Source organism: Azolla caroliniana, unplaced genomic scaffold (genome assembly GCF_043228905.1).
Source record: "Azolla caroliniana isolate FFs.n. ecotype wild unplaced genomic scaffold, voAzoCaro1.0.p SCAF_1055, whole genome shotgun sequence".
Lineage (NCBI taxonomy): Eukaryota > Viridiplantae > Streptophyta > Polypodiopsida > Salviniales > Salviniaceae > Azolla > Azolla caroliniana.
Genome location: NW_028231490.1, coordinates 1 through 12529, shown reverse-complemented (window position 1 = coordinate 12529; position 12529 = coordinate 1). Strand labels below are relative to the sequence as shown.

Sequence of the window (12529 nt, the reverse complement as noted above, 5' to 3'; positions counted from 1 at the left end):
AACATTCTTCACTATCAATTTGATTCATTTTTTCATGCCATGAAAACATCAACACCCACTCTCCTCAAAAGTAGTTTTTGATATGCCCTTTTGTACATCATTTTGAGCAAAATTGTATTGGTCATGCAAAACTTCAGAATGAACTCCGTTTAGTGCCTTTTCCTAGGGTTGTTATTTTGCATTTGCAACCAACATTGAAGGAGCTCAAGAAAGAATTTATATTCCATGAATATCATACGTGTGATATTAGAAGTGTCTTGAATATGTAATGATGAAAGAAGTCACATGGAGAAGGTAGAAAAATGAAACCCCTCGTTATTGAAGATGTACTAACAAAATTACTAGAAGTGTGTCGTGTTATATATTATTTCTCGTCTTATTTTTAATGCTACATTGATCTTACTTCCATTGTTGAGTTTTGAGTTATGATGGGTTACATGGAATAGAACGTGCATCAATCCTTACAAAGTTCCAATCCATAGCTTCTAGGGCAGTAATAAGTAATAGATAGAAATAAGTGATTTCATAATAATAAAACTAATGTTTCAACGGGGGTGGGTTCTTATAATTGCACATAGTACGTTGATCATGAAAGGAATAGAGTAGATTTTGGAAGAGAATGCAAAAGAATCACTACATTGAACAATTTAAAGAAAAGAACAAGTATTGGATTAGGAAAAGATTTTGGCATTTTCAGTCTAATCAAACTTCAAGATATCTTTGAGATACCCCCCCCCCCCCCCATACTAACTCTGGTGCATCCTTTGACACATAACTTGTTTGCATCCTATGAATATAATAGATAGCTTGATAGCAAGCACGATGGTGCTTCCAATGAACATATGTATATCGGTTTGCACAAGGAAGAGTTAGTTCTCTTCGTTACTCACGAGAATGAATACACAATTGATGGGAATGGCTAATATTCTCTCCCCTCCTCATGCGAATACAGAGACGAGGGGAACTAAAATCTTGTAATAACATGACCCAAGGCACACACCATAAAAAACACAAGTATTGCATCTTAAGAACCTAACCATGACACAATCATCTGATGTGGATTGGAGTCACAAGTTACAATACATGGTACATAGTATAGTGACATGACCAAAGATTATTTAACCAAAGTGTACTCAAAGGGATTACCAAGTTGATCTCCCATAAGTGTACACCATTACTTAAAGATGTTGTGAAAACCACAACATTTGCTTCGACTAATGGTTTGAGTTGAAAGAAAAACAACTGGAAACATTGAAGAACTCCAAGATGTAATAAATAACACAACGACAAAAACAACGAATCTAAGACTCAACAGTAAAAAAAAACCATTTGTAGAAGAAGAGGAGGGTGGAAAGTAAACAAAACAGACGTAAAAAGAATGTGAGCATTGCAAAAAAATTCAATAACTAGATCTTGTTAAACTAGAGAGGACTTACTCGTTAAATTCCAAGTTTAGTTTGATGCTCAACGATACAATTGATTGGAAAATGCACTTCTAAAATCCATAACACTCATTAGAATCCAAGAGTGATATGAAAAATTGCATAGAGTGTAGGATGGGGGAAGTGTCCTCAAATACTTATCGCATGATGAATTTCGTTACTTGTCAATAAGACAAGATACCTACAATATTTTGTTACATTCTTGTAATGTTGCTAGATCCTTGACCTATTCTTGTTGTTTTATGCATGAAATGAAATTTGGGTTGACATTGTTAAAAGAGATCTCCCGACACCATAGAGGACCTCTAGAAAAGATGCGAGAAGAATGGATAAATGAGGTAACATGAAAAACATTATTACCTCACAAGAGTTCATATTTGAACAAACTTGGCAGGATCTTGTTCTTTCTAAATCTACTAATATATATAAAAGCTATTTTCTTTTTTACGAGAGACAGAAGAGAAGACGTTGATAATGAGTATTCTTGATTCTAAGCACTCTACATGACAAAAATAGTTTCTCTTTTTAGAGGTATTCTCGACAAGAAGGCATCTACACTACTTGGAACTTGCTTGTTGGAAGTAGTTTTGGAGGTATTCCAGAATCCAACAAGTTATAAGAAAGTTTTCTACCACAATTGTAAATATGTGTGGTGTTTAATGATAATTTCATGTATAAATTGCATGTATCAAAACGAACCTCAAGATGTTGAGGCATATATGCAAGTTTCACGCAGAACAATAGCATTGAGAAGTGAAGTTCTCAATTGGTTTCCGGGTTTGTCTAATATATGTTGCATTCCCTCAAACCGCTAAGCGAGGATAGAAATAAAACATTAGTTTGTCTTTCATAATGCTACTACAAAAGCATGCCAAGCAAAACATTCCGTTTACCCTAATCCATCCTTCCATATGTAGTGTTCTAATTCATCTGCTCGATATTGACCTACTCACTAGTCACGAATCTCATAGTAATCCACGTAGCAGTTTTGTACCAAACACCTTCAACAACAAACATCTCTTCTTAACTGCGGTCGTTAAAAAACAGTCGTCCTGTGGCACACGTCGGGAGGCGCAACCTTAGCCCCCAAGTAAAGTGGAAAAGGCTGGAAATGATCACAAACCATCAACCCAAGTAAAATTGAAAAAGTTGGAAATGATCATGCTGTCTATGAGCAGGCATATTAGTATGTGTGAGTGTAGTGTGTACATATATATACATACATACTATATGTGTGTACAAACACACATTAGTTTGATGAGATCTTGGTTTTGATAGAAAGAAAGAAAGAAAGCAAGATGGAATTTGATCAAAAGGAAGAGAAATAATTGAATAAAAATGTGTTGTTGGAAGAAGGGGGGGGGGGGGGTGCATTAATGACTGGTGTGTGGTTCCTAGAAACTAGAGCTTTGCATTAAATGCACCATAAAAACAGAAGCAAAAAAAAAAGGCTACAGAAAAAAAAAATAAAGGAAAAAAGGAAAAGAGGAAAAAGAAAAAGGAGAGGGAAGAGGTGCTCTAATGAGGAGAGAGAGAGAGAGAGATAGAGAGAGAAGAGGCACAATAAATGCAATCAAACAAACCAACCTGCAAAGATCTCTCAAACACACATTAACACAACACAAGAGAAACACACATTGACACAACACAAATCCTCTCGGCTCGGAGATGAGTCGGCTGGTCCCCATGGGTTGTTGCCCCTAGGGGCAAATTGGGACAAACAATGAGACATCCTATCCACTTGTGTGGAAGCATGACACAAAGAGAGAGAGAGAGAGAGAAGAAAAGAAAGAAAGAAATATTAACGTCTTCTAAGGCCAAAATTGGCCCATCAAAACCCTAAACCCTAAACCCCATGAGAAAGATATATTAACGTATTCTAAGACCAAAATTGGCCCATGAGTGTGTTTGGGTTAGAGACTCTTTCAAGCACAATCGTATGTATATAGAGATAACCAAGACGGGGGATGTTGGCTTACATGGGTTCTTGATGATGATGATGATCGGTGTTATTGTCAATTGACATGACAAGTTCTTTCTTTTTCGTCTCTTATTTTGGTGGTCGAAAGTTGATTCCCATCTATTGCAACCTAGAGCACATTAACACATTACTTCTAGCCAAGCCAAACAAATACACATATTGACATACATGACACATATACATGATGCAATACACACACACACACACACACACATATGTACATGACGCAATACACACACACGTACCAACAATACACATACATTCATACTATACACATACCACTACAACGTACACATACACATACACATACACATAAGACTACAACATACACTACCACATACCACATAAGACTACAACATACACTACCACATACCACATAAGACTACAACATACACTACCACATACCACATATATCCCATAACACTACAACATACACATACACATACCACATACCACATAAGACTACAACAAACACATACCACATACCACATAAGACTACAACAAACACATACCACATACCACATATATCATCACATACCAATACAACAAACACATACCACATACCACATATATCATCACATACCAATACAACAAACACATACCACATACCACATATATCACATACCAATACAACATACACATACACATACACATACACATACACATACATTCCCTCTCCCTCTCTCTTTCTCGCTCCTCCCATAACATGCACACATTCTCGCTCTTTCTCCCTCGGACACACACATTCTCTCTCACTCTCTCATTCTCTCTCTATCACACACATACATTCTCTCTCTGTCTCTCTCTATCACACACACACACACACACACACACACACACACATTCTCTCTATGTTTCTCTTTATCACACACATACATTCTCTCTCTATCACACACACACAACACCCACACACACTAGTCACTCTCTACTCTCAGTCTCAATCAAAGAAAGAGAAAGAGAGAGAGAGAGAGACAGAGAGAGAGGAGGAAGCAACATTGAAGGGCCTCCCTCTGAGAGAGAGAGAGAGAGAGGCCATCCCATTCATTAAAATGGCCAGCTGGCCCATGGAGGTTCAAAAATCTGGGGGTCCACCAATCCACTCTCTCTCTTCCAAAGCAAAACTCTAGAGAGAGAGAGAGAGAGAGAGAGAGAGAGAGTGTGGTGAGCTCCAAAGCTCAGTATATTTAGCTCAACTCAGTTCACTACTACAAGCAGAAGAAGAAGAAGAAGAAGAAGAAGAAGAAGAAAATCAGTTAGTTTAGTCCCTTTGCCTTCCTTCTGAATTCTCTCTGTAGATTCATCAACAGCTTCAATGGCTTCTTCTTCATCTTCTTCTCACCTCTGCCTTCTTCTGGCTCTGCTGCTGGCCTCCTCTGTTTCAGCTCACACTATCTCTTCTTCTTCCAGGAAGCTTAGTGGCTATGACACCGGCTCTGGCTCTGGCTCTGGCTCTGGCTCCCGCTCTTCTTCCTCTGGAAGCTCCCCTGTTTCTGCTTCTCCATTGAGAAACACCCCTAGCTATGGCTCTCCATCCTCTGGCTCATCTTCTTCTCCATCTTCTGGTTCTTCTTCTTCTTCTCCATCTTCTGGTTCTTCTTCTTCTTCTCCATCTTCTGGTTCTTCTTCTTCTCCATCCTCTCGTTCTTCTTCTTCATCTCCATCCTCTGGTTCTTCTTCTTCTTCTCCATCCTCTGGTTCTTCTTCCTCCCCTGTTGTCAACCTGCCACCCATCACCTCCACCCCATCTCCTGTCACCTCTACCCCAACCACTGGCGGTGGCTTCGGCGGCTATGGGTCTCACAGTGGCCATGGAACCTGCAAGTAAGTAAAGCATGGACTATCTCTCTGCTCTCTGTATCCCCCTCTAAGGTAGTCTGTCAGTTTGTTTGTATTGCATTTGTCCATGGCCGTTTACATGCTTGATCTTTGTGCTTAGTTCAAGAGTATGTACATTGTAACCCTATCTCGCTCAGCTATATCTATCTGTGATTCCATGGTCTTCTCCTCTGAGGCATTCTGTCTGCCTGTTTGTATTGCATTTCTCCATGCCCGTTTACATGCTTGATCCTTGTGCTTAGCTAAGAGTATGCACATTGTAACCCTAACTTGCTCAGCTAGATCTATCTGTGGTTCCATGCATGTCTGAGCACCTGCATTGTATGAAAGAATCCATATACATTCTGCAGGAGAATGGAGTGTGTTATGCATGCATGCAGGATGTAGCATAAATTGATTAGGTTGACAGGATTAGGTCTCAAAATCATGTGTTGATATGTTACTAAATGGTTCCTGTTGATTCTGCAGGTACTGGGGAGCGAACCCTGGAGGTGTGCCGAGGATCCTGTCTCTGGTGGCCTCCATAGCTCGCATCTTTGGGCCACGCCTCCTCAAATTCTTCGTGCACAAGCCTGCTCCTACAGTCTATGGAGCTCTCAAGGACACAAGCTCAGACCCCATGTCCGCCCTGGCCAGAGAGGCCTCTGCATCTCTGATCAACTCCTACAAGTACCGTGATTTCCCTCTCTCCCCTGGAGAAGTTGTCGCCCAATTCAACTCTGCTCTTGACTCCCCTGATCTTGCCTCCTCCCAAGCCATGAAATTCCAGAGCTTCAATGAAGCCATGTAATGAATGTAGTGTCCAATTTTCTTTCTTTCTTAAATTTCCTTCTCATGTAGTCGGACTGTAACCTAAGTCCCATATTTTATCGCAGAGTTCCTTTAAGAAAAACAAAAAGATTAGGGTTACTATTTACATGGGGTTGATTGTGGGTCATTCTATCTATATATGGGTTGGTTTTTGGGGTTGTGATTCTTGTCAGGCTCTTTTTGCTGTGAATTTTGGTTGCACGTTATGTGATTTTTAGGTCATTGTATGTGTGATTTTGGGCCATGCAGTCTGTCTGATTTTAGTCATTATGTGATTTTTAGGTCATTATATGTGATTTTGGGCCATGCAGTTTGTTTGATTTTAGTCATGTATCGTATGCCATAGGCTTTTGCTTTTTCAAGGACTCCAAGTTTAGGTTCTTTTTTCCATCTTTCCTATTTGGGGTGGGGGCAGAAGCTTCGCATTCATTTCTGTCTCTTTATTTTTATGAAGTAACACTTCTCGTCGTAGGATTATGTTATTGTATCTCATTGTATCAGACTCAATTCAATTATGAATATATTATGCAATTCAGTTGTTCCTTTTTGTCTTCCAGACAATGTTGTCATTTAGCTGTAAATTTCTAGTTTTAACGAATGCAGATCTTTAGTGTTAATAATTATATTTTTTGTATTCTATCCATTCAAGTCTTTCTGAGTAGCGACATCATTAACCACTTTAAGGAATGGGGGGCTGTTTTAAGCATGAAAACGTAGCTTTCTTTAATTATGAAGCCATGGATGGACGTGTAGTAACGTGAGCAGAGTTAATATTGAAATTTTTTTAATGTTGCATATTGATTCGAAAGTGGAAAAGTTAGAACGTCTTACTTTAATGTGCTGTGGAAAAGAGATATTTATAAGTCATAAAATCGGAAATTGCTTTGTTATATTATTTTTGAATAGGGTTTGTCCTTTATTGGAGCCCCCAATATTCCGTATTTTTAAATCATGTCTTCCCCGAAAATGCAGCATTTATTGTTGAATTGATATCGTTCAAACTGTTTCACTGTACACAGAATATAATTGGAGCCATTCTTTGTGGCTGCAGATGTGGCTTAATTCACTTGGCTGTTGATTAACTGGATAGTCTGTGTTTGAAATTTGTCTAATTGAAACGTTCTATTTCTTGCATTGTAAATTTCTGATATAAAAACACCAGTGTATTCGATCCAACGCTTTTGAGTTGTGATAAATCATTTATTTTTGTAGTAAAGTTGAGAGGATATATCAGGGAAACATATCAGCTGTATGGAGTCAATTAATTTATATCAGAGCTAAATCAAAGTATATTTGATAATCGACTAAGTACTTATTAGGTTGATTGTGACTAGGATTTTTTGACAATTCGATTTACAACTCAAACAAGTAAAATATAACTAGAATTTAATTAAATAATAAGACATCAGAAGTTTGAAAGAAAGTGGCCAAATGCCTACAAAGTAACACCTCTTATAAACCAATAAACACTTTCGCGATTTACTTACTAGAATATGAACAGAGTAGAAAACATATGTATCTTTGCAACAGTGTTTGCAGTATCAAGAACCATACAATTTTCTACTTACATGTTTAGTGAAAAGTATTGTGGTTGAAGAATGGGGAATTTCAGTTTTCTTTCACTGTTGTCCTCCTCTGAATATCCTATGATTGATAAGGTTGAAAAATTGGGAATCTTGGTTTCTTTGACGTTCTTGGTTTAGTGAAAAGAAACCAAGATTCCCTATTTTTAGCAACTCCTAATATCTATTGAATAGTAATTCTCTTTTGGTCTCATATGCTATCTTGACCTCCAATAAGATGTTAAGATTTCTTTCTTTTTTCTAGCCAAATCTCAGTGCAGATTTGTCTAAGCAGTATATTCTTTTCGTTGGAAGTGCTATAATATTAATGGGGAAACATTGATAGATGAACGATCGACAAGTGAGATATTGAGGGGTGCGATGAGATCCTTGTATCTGAAGAAATTGTGGCTCTTAGGAAGAGAAAGAATCTAGGCAAGGAATTCCATCACTATTTGATAATTGCATACTAAACACAGATGTGTTTGTATCGTAGTCTCATAATTGGCTTCTGCAGTTCATATGTTGATTAACATACATGCTGGCCACAGCCTGTTTACTTTTCACTAATCATTAATGTACAGAAGTGTTCTGATTGGATCTAGGGATTGGGTTAACTGTACAAGAGCTTCAATAAATGACTTGAACCAAACATCGGCTTGCTAAATCCACATTACAATGTTTCTTACAACAAGACAGTAAGGAAATCCACCCATAAACATCTGAGGTGGTCGGCATGGATAATAAAAGATCTTCTGCTTCATCCATTAATCCTGTTCGTCCAAGGAGATCAATTAGGGAATTGTAGTGGTTTATTATGGGTTCAACTCCATAGCTCTCTCTCATGGATGAGAAGACTTCACAACCTTGTTCAAGCAAACCAGCATTGGTGCAAGCACATAGAAGATTGATGAAGATCGCATTGTCTGGTTTCAAGCCAAGATTGTTCATAGTCTGCACACATTCCCCAGCTTTCTCATAAAGGCCAGTGCGAGCAAATCCTGCAATCATTGCACCCCACGATACTATATTCCCATTTGGAATACTATTGAGAACTTTATATGCATCACACAAGCTTCCACATTTGACATACATATGAATGAGGGCGCTAACTATTTCCACATCCATCATCAATCCAATTTCAATGATTTGTCCATGTATGAGACTGCTTTCTAGAGCTCCTAATTGGCCACATGCTTTAAAAATGTACAAGAAACATGCTTTTTCAGGTTTATTACCTTCGTCTTGCATTTTGATGAATGTCTTAAGAGCAGCACGACAAAACCCATTTTCCACATAGCTTGCTACCATAGATCCCCAAGTTACTTCGTTCATATCCTTCATAGTATGGAACACTTTGCTTGCTTCTCGTATATGTCCTAATTTTCCATACATATTTAAGAGGGTAGTTCCGATTGCCACATCTAATCTTATCCCAGCTCTTATAATTTGATGATGCAAAATCATGCTTTGCAAAGGCATTCCCACCATAATGCATGCCTTTAATACAGACACATATACAGCCTCATTTGGAGAAAACCCTTCTACTTGCATCCTTTCAAAATAAGCAAGACCAGTATGATCTAGCCCGTGCTGAACACAGCTTGCTATTAATGTGCCCCATGATACTATATCTCTATTTTGCAAAGCCTCGAACACATTGCTTGCCTCACAGATGTGCCCAGATTTCCCATAGACATCAATAAGTGTATTCATGGTAACAATACAAGATTCAAAGCTGCATTTCACTAACTGATCATGTAGCGCTTTGACATCATCCACACTACCTTGCATAGAAAATGCTTTCAAAATATTTGAAAACGTATATTTATTGGGTTTCAACCCCTCTTGTTGCATCTTTTTGAAAATCTCTAGAGCAAGGAGGTTATGCCCATGTTGGACAAGTCCTGAAATCCTTACATCCCATGACACAACATTTCTATCAGACAACTTTTCAAAAACTCTACAAGCATCTTCTAAGAAACCAAGCTTTGTGTACATATCAATAAGCGTATTTCCAATAGCTGGTTCTCTATCAAGTTCAACCTTGATTAACTCATAATGTACAAGGTGTCCTCGATTCATATCCCTCAGTGAGGAACAAGCTTTCAAAACACACAAGAAAACTGGTCTATTGGGTTCAATGCCCTCTTTTTTCATTTTCTCAAAAAGCTCAAATACAAGACTACATTTACTTTCACAATCGGCATACCCAGCCATCAATGCACCCCATGAAACCACATTCTTATCAGTTAGACCATAAAAAATGGATAATGCATCCTCTAAACTACCACATTTCGCATACATATCGATAAGAGAATTGCTCAAAGCCCGACATATTAGTCCACATCGGATAACCTCATCATGTATCAACCTTCCTTTGAACAATGCCCCTATCAAAGCACATGCTTTCAATATAGATAGAAAAGTAACTACATCTGGGGTGACACCAACCTGATACATTTTGCGAAACAATCCAAGAGCTTTGTTTGCATCGATGCTGGATTGAGCCGAAATGATCGCATTCCATGTATATACTGACGGATTGGGTACCTTCCAAAAGGTTTCTTCTGCATCTATAATGCTTCCACATGAAGAGAAAAGACGGATAAGATGATCTCCGAGAAGCGAATCCGAATATAGTCCACTTCTTTCTATAAGCGACCGAACCTTTCTTCCAGATGCCAGGTCTTTCTTCTTAATGCATACCTTTAGAAGTAAATAAGCATATTGCTGAGAGATGACACATCCTTGTTTCTCAATTACATAAATAGTTTGAAGAAGCTCGTCAAAATGCCCTTGTTTCCATAGCTTTCTATGATGATAATGATAATAAAACGCACACAAAAAATGAACACGATAAGAGTTCTTGATTACTGAGAGAACTCATAATTAATCTTTAGAGCCATTGAAATGAATTACCTGAAAGAAATCTCTAAAGTTTGCATCAAAGCATCTGAGAATTAATGAAGCTTTTCTTCTCAAGAAATTTCAAGCATTAGTTCTCAGGTCTCATCCATTTCATTTTCAGTTCCTCGGGTTCTCAACTTAGTAATGATCTAAAAAACTTGATGCTAACATTGAAGACGCAGAAACCCTAATCTCAAAAGAAGAAGAAGAAGAAGAAGAAGCACAGAAGTGTGGTGAAAGTGAGTCAGAATCCAATATTGGGTACATTTCATGAATGGGCATGGGGAGAATTCTTCTAAACTATATAAAATTGAACCTCTAATTTTATAAAACCCTGAAAGCAACCCCATGCATTTCTTTATTGCCCCTAGACGACCCTACTCTGAAGAAGAATTCTGATTCATGAAATTATGTCTCGCCAATTCCTTCACTCTTACGTAAACATATGTGCTATTTGGGAATTTCTATGGTTTAACGAATGCATAGTAATTCTCAGTGTCACAAAAGTCTGATGCCAAAGCAAATCCTCTTTAATTGCAAACCCCCTGTGAATAGTAACTTCCAACCAACAAATTTTTATTGTGAAATTTGAGCTTGAAGGAAAGAGTAAATCTTGAACATAGGCTATTTAGACAGCTTTGACCAGAGTATGCAGCTAAGGCTATCCATCCAATCTTTGCATACTAGTCAAAATCATTACTGGTATTCCTCTTCAATCCAGCATCTTTATGAATATGCACCATCAGAAAACAGAAGTTTGGTAGCTACTCCAAATTACAATCATCAAGGTACATGAATGTCTAGCCTCTTATGAAAAAACTGTTGGGAATTTGTGGTGTAACCATAGCCTTCAAATATTACCTTGATAATTTCAATTATCAAGGTAATAGGATGGCGTGCCTCTTGAGAAAAACAGCAATGAATAACCACACAAATTCACAGAACTCTTGAGTAATTGACACAATTCTTGAATTGCACACATGACCCACATGAACAATCGAGAAAATTGTGTCCACATTCTCTTTCAAAACTAAAACCAAGTTCTCTTACTAAAATAAATTGAATTGTTATAGGTACATGACCAAGAGTTTCCTCTTCTGTTAGTTGCAGTAGAGTAGGTGATCACAATTTTGACTGTGTAATAAGACATAATGATCCAGTTTACAGAACCACATTGAAAATTATGCAATCAAAATCACTTGAATTCCCTGCTGATTTAAGTACATCACAAAGAAACGCGTACCTTTGATTAATGTGAGTCATAAACCATAGGGTGATGAATTCTAAATACAGTGTACAATTGAGCATTACATTTGTCACTTACAATTCTATTGGAATTCTTAAGGATGTTACAAATGGAACGTGTGCTTCTGAAACAAGAAGACTATTACAAACTAATAATCATCGCGCACACAGTCGAGTTCCTCTAATTTCCAAATCCCTTATACAGGTAAAATCTGTTCACTCTGAATACTAACTCAAAACAAATGTGCGTTCAAGAGGACATAAGGTATCTGGAGACAAAGAGAATGTAAGTATTCTTTGCATTTTTATGTACAATATGAACTGTAATATCCCTTGCATTTCTTTGATATACAAGGGTTCAGTTCTTTTACAAATATTTACAGCCTCGTCGAGAGAAAATTTACAGCGTAAAAATGTTATAAATATTACAAACAGAGTCATTCATTTTGATGTGAGACTTTTTCGCATAGGGGAACTTTCACTTCATTTGTCTCTATATCAGGACATTCACATGATTGTGGTGGAGATGGTATAAAAATCCCTGCACAAGAAAGTGTTCGTAATTAACATCATAGAATTGAACTTTTTAATGGAAACAGATCATTCTGTACAGCTGATAATACTGCTAAAACACAATTATGTACAACTAAAGATAACTCAATAGTTATGTTCAACAAAGTGAACAGGAAAACAATTAATTACCCAAAGACCAAATCAAGGCAGCCACGAAGAAGATGGATGTT

At 37.6% G+C, this 12529-nt stretch overlaps 2 protein-coding genes across 3 annotated transcripts; one reads left to right on the top strand and one right to left on the bottom strand.

Annotated features, from left to right (window-relative positions):
• Positions 1-4681: 4681 nt before the first annotated feature.
• LOC147847418 (uncharacterized) lies at positions 4682-6612 on the top strand. Its single transcript, XM_087339221.1, has 2 exons — positions 4682-5244; positions 5728-6612. Exons 1-2 carry the CDS (start codon positions 4736-4738, stop codon positions 6047-6049), a joined length of 831 nt encoding a protein of 276 aa, XP_087195347.1. The 5' UTR covers positions 4682-4735; the 3' UTR covers positions 6050-6612.
• A 1390-nt stretch (positions 6613-8002) lies between these two features.
• LOC147847417 (pentatricopeptide repeat-containing protein At2g33680-like) lies at positions 8003-10952 on the bottom strand. 2 transcript variants are annotated; one of them, XM_087339222.1, is made up of 2 exons: positions 10554-10952; positions 8003-10446 (listed from the first exon to the last, which is right to left on the bottom strand). In XM_087339222.1, exons 1-2 carry the CDS (start codon positions 10577-10579, stop codon positions 8262-8264), a joined length of 2211 nt encoding a protein of 736 aa, XP_087195348.1. In that variant the 5' UTR covers positions 10580-10952; the 3' UTR covers positions 8003-8261. The 2 variants fall into 2 exon arrangements, with proteins under 2 accessions (XP_087195348.1, XP_087195350.1); XM_087339224.1 differs by having other exon boundaries at positions 8003-10215; positions 10341-10951.
• Positions 10953-12529: the final 1577 nt, after the last annotated feature.

Coding starts and splice junctions, on each gene's coding strand:
- LOC147847418 (XM_087339221.1), top strand. CDS start 4,736: ATGGCTTCTTCTTCATCTTCTTCTCACCTCTGCCTTCTTCTGGCTCTG. Junction 5,245..5,727: donor AGTGGCCATGGAACCTGCAA/GTAAGTAAAGCA, acceptor TTGATTCTGCAG/GTACTGGGGAGCGAACCCTG.
- LOC147847417 (XM_087339222.1), bottom strand. CDS start 10,579: ATGCAAACTTTAGAGATTTCTTTCAG. Junction 10,447..10,553: donor ACTTTAGAGATTTCTTTCAG/GTAATTCATTTC, acceptor TTATCATCATAG/AAAGCTATGGAAACAAGGGC.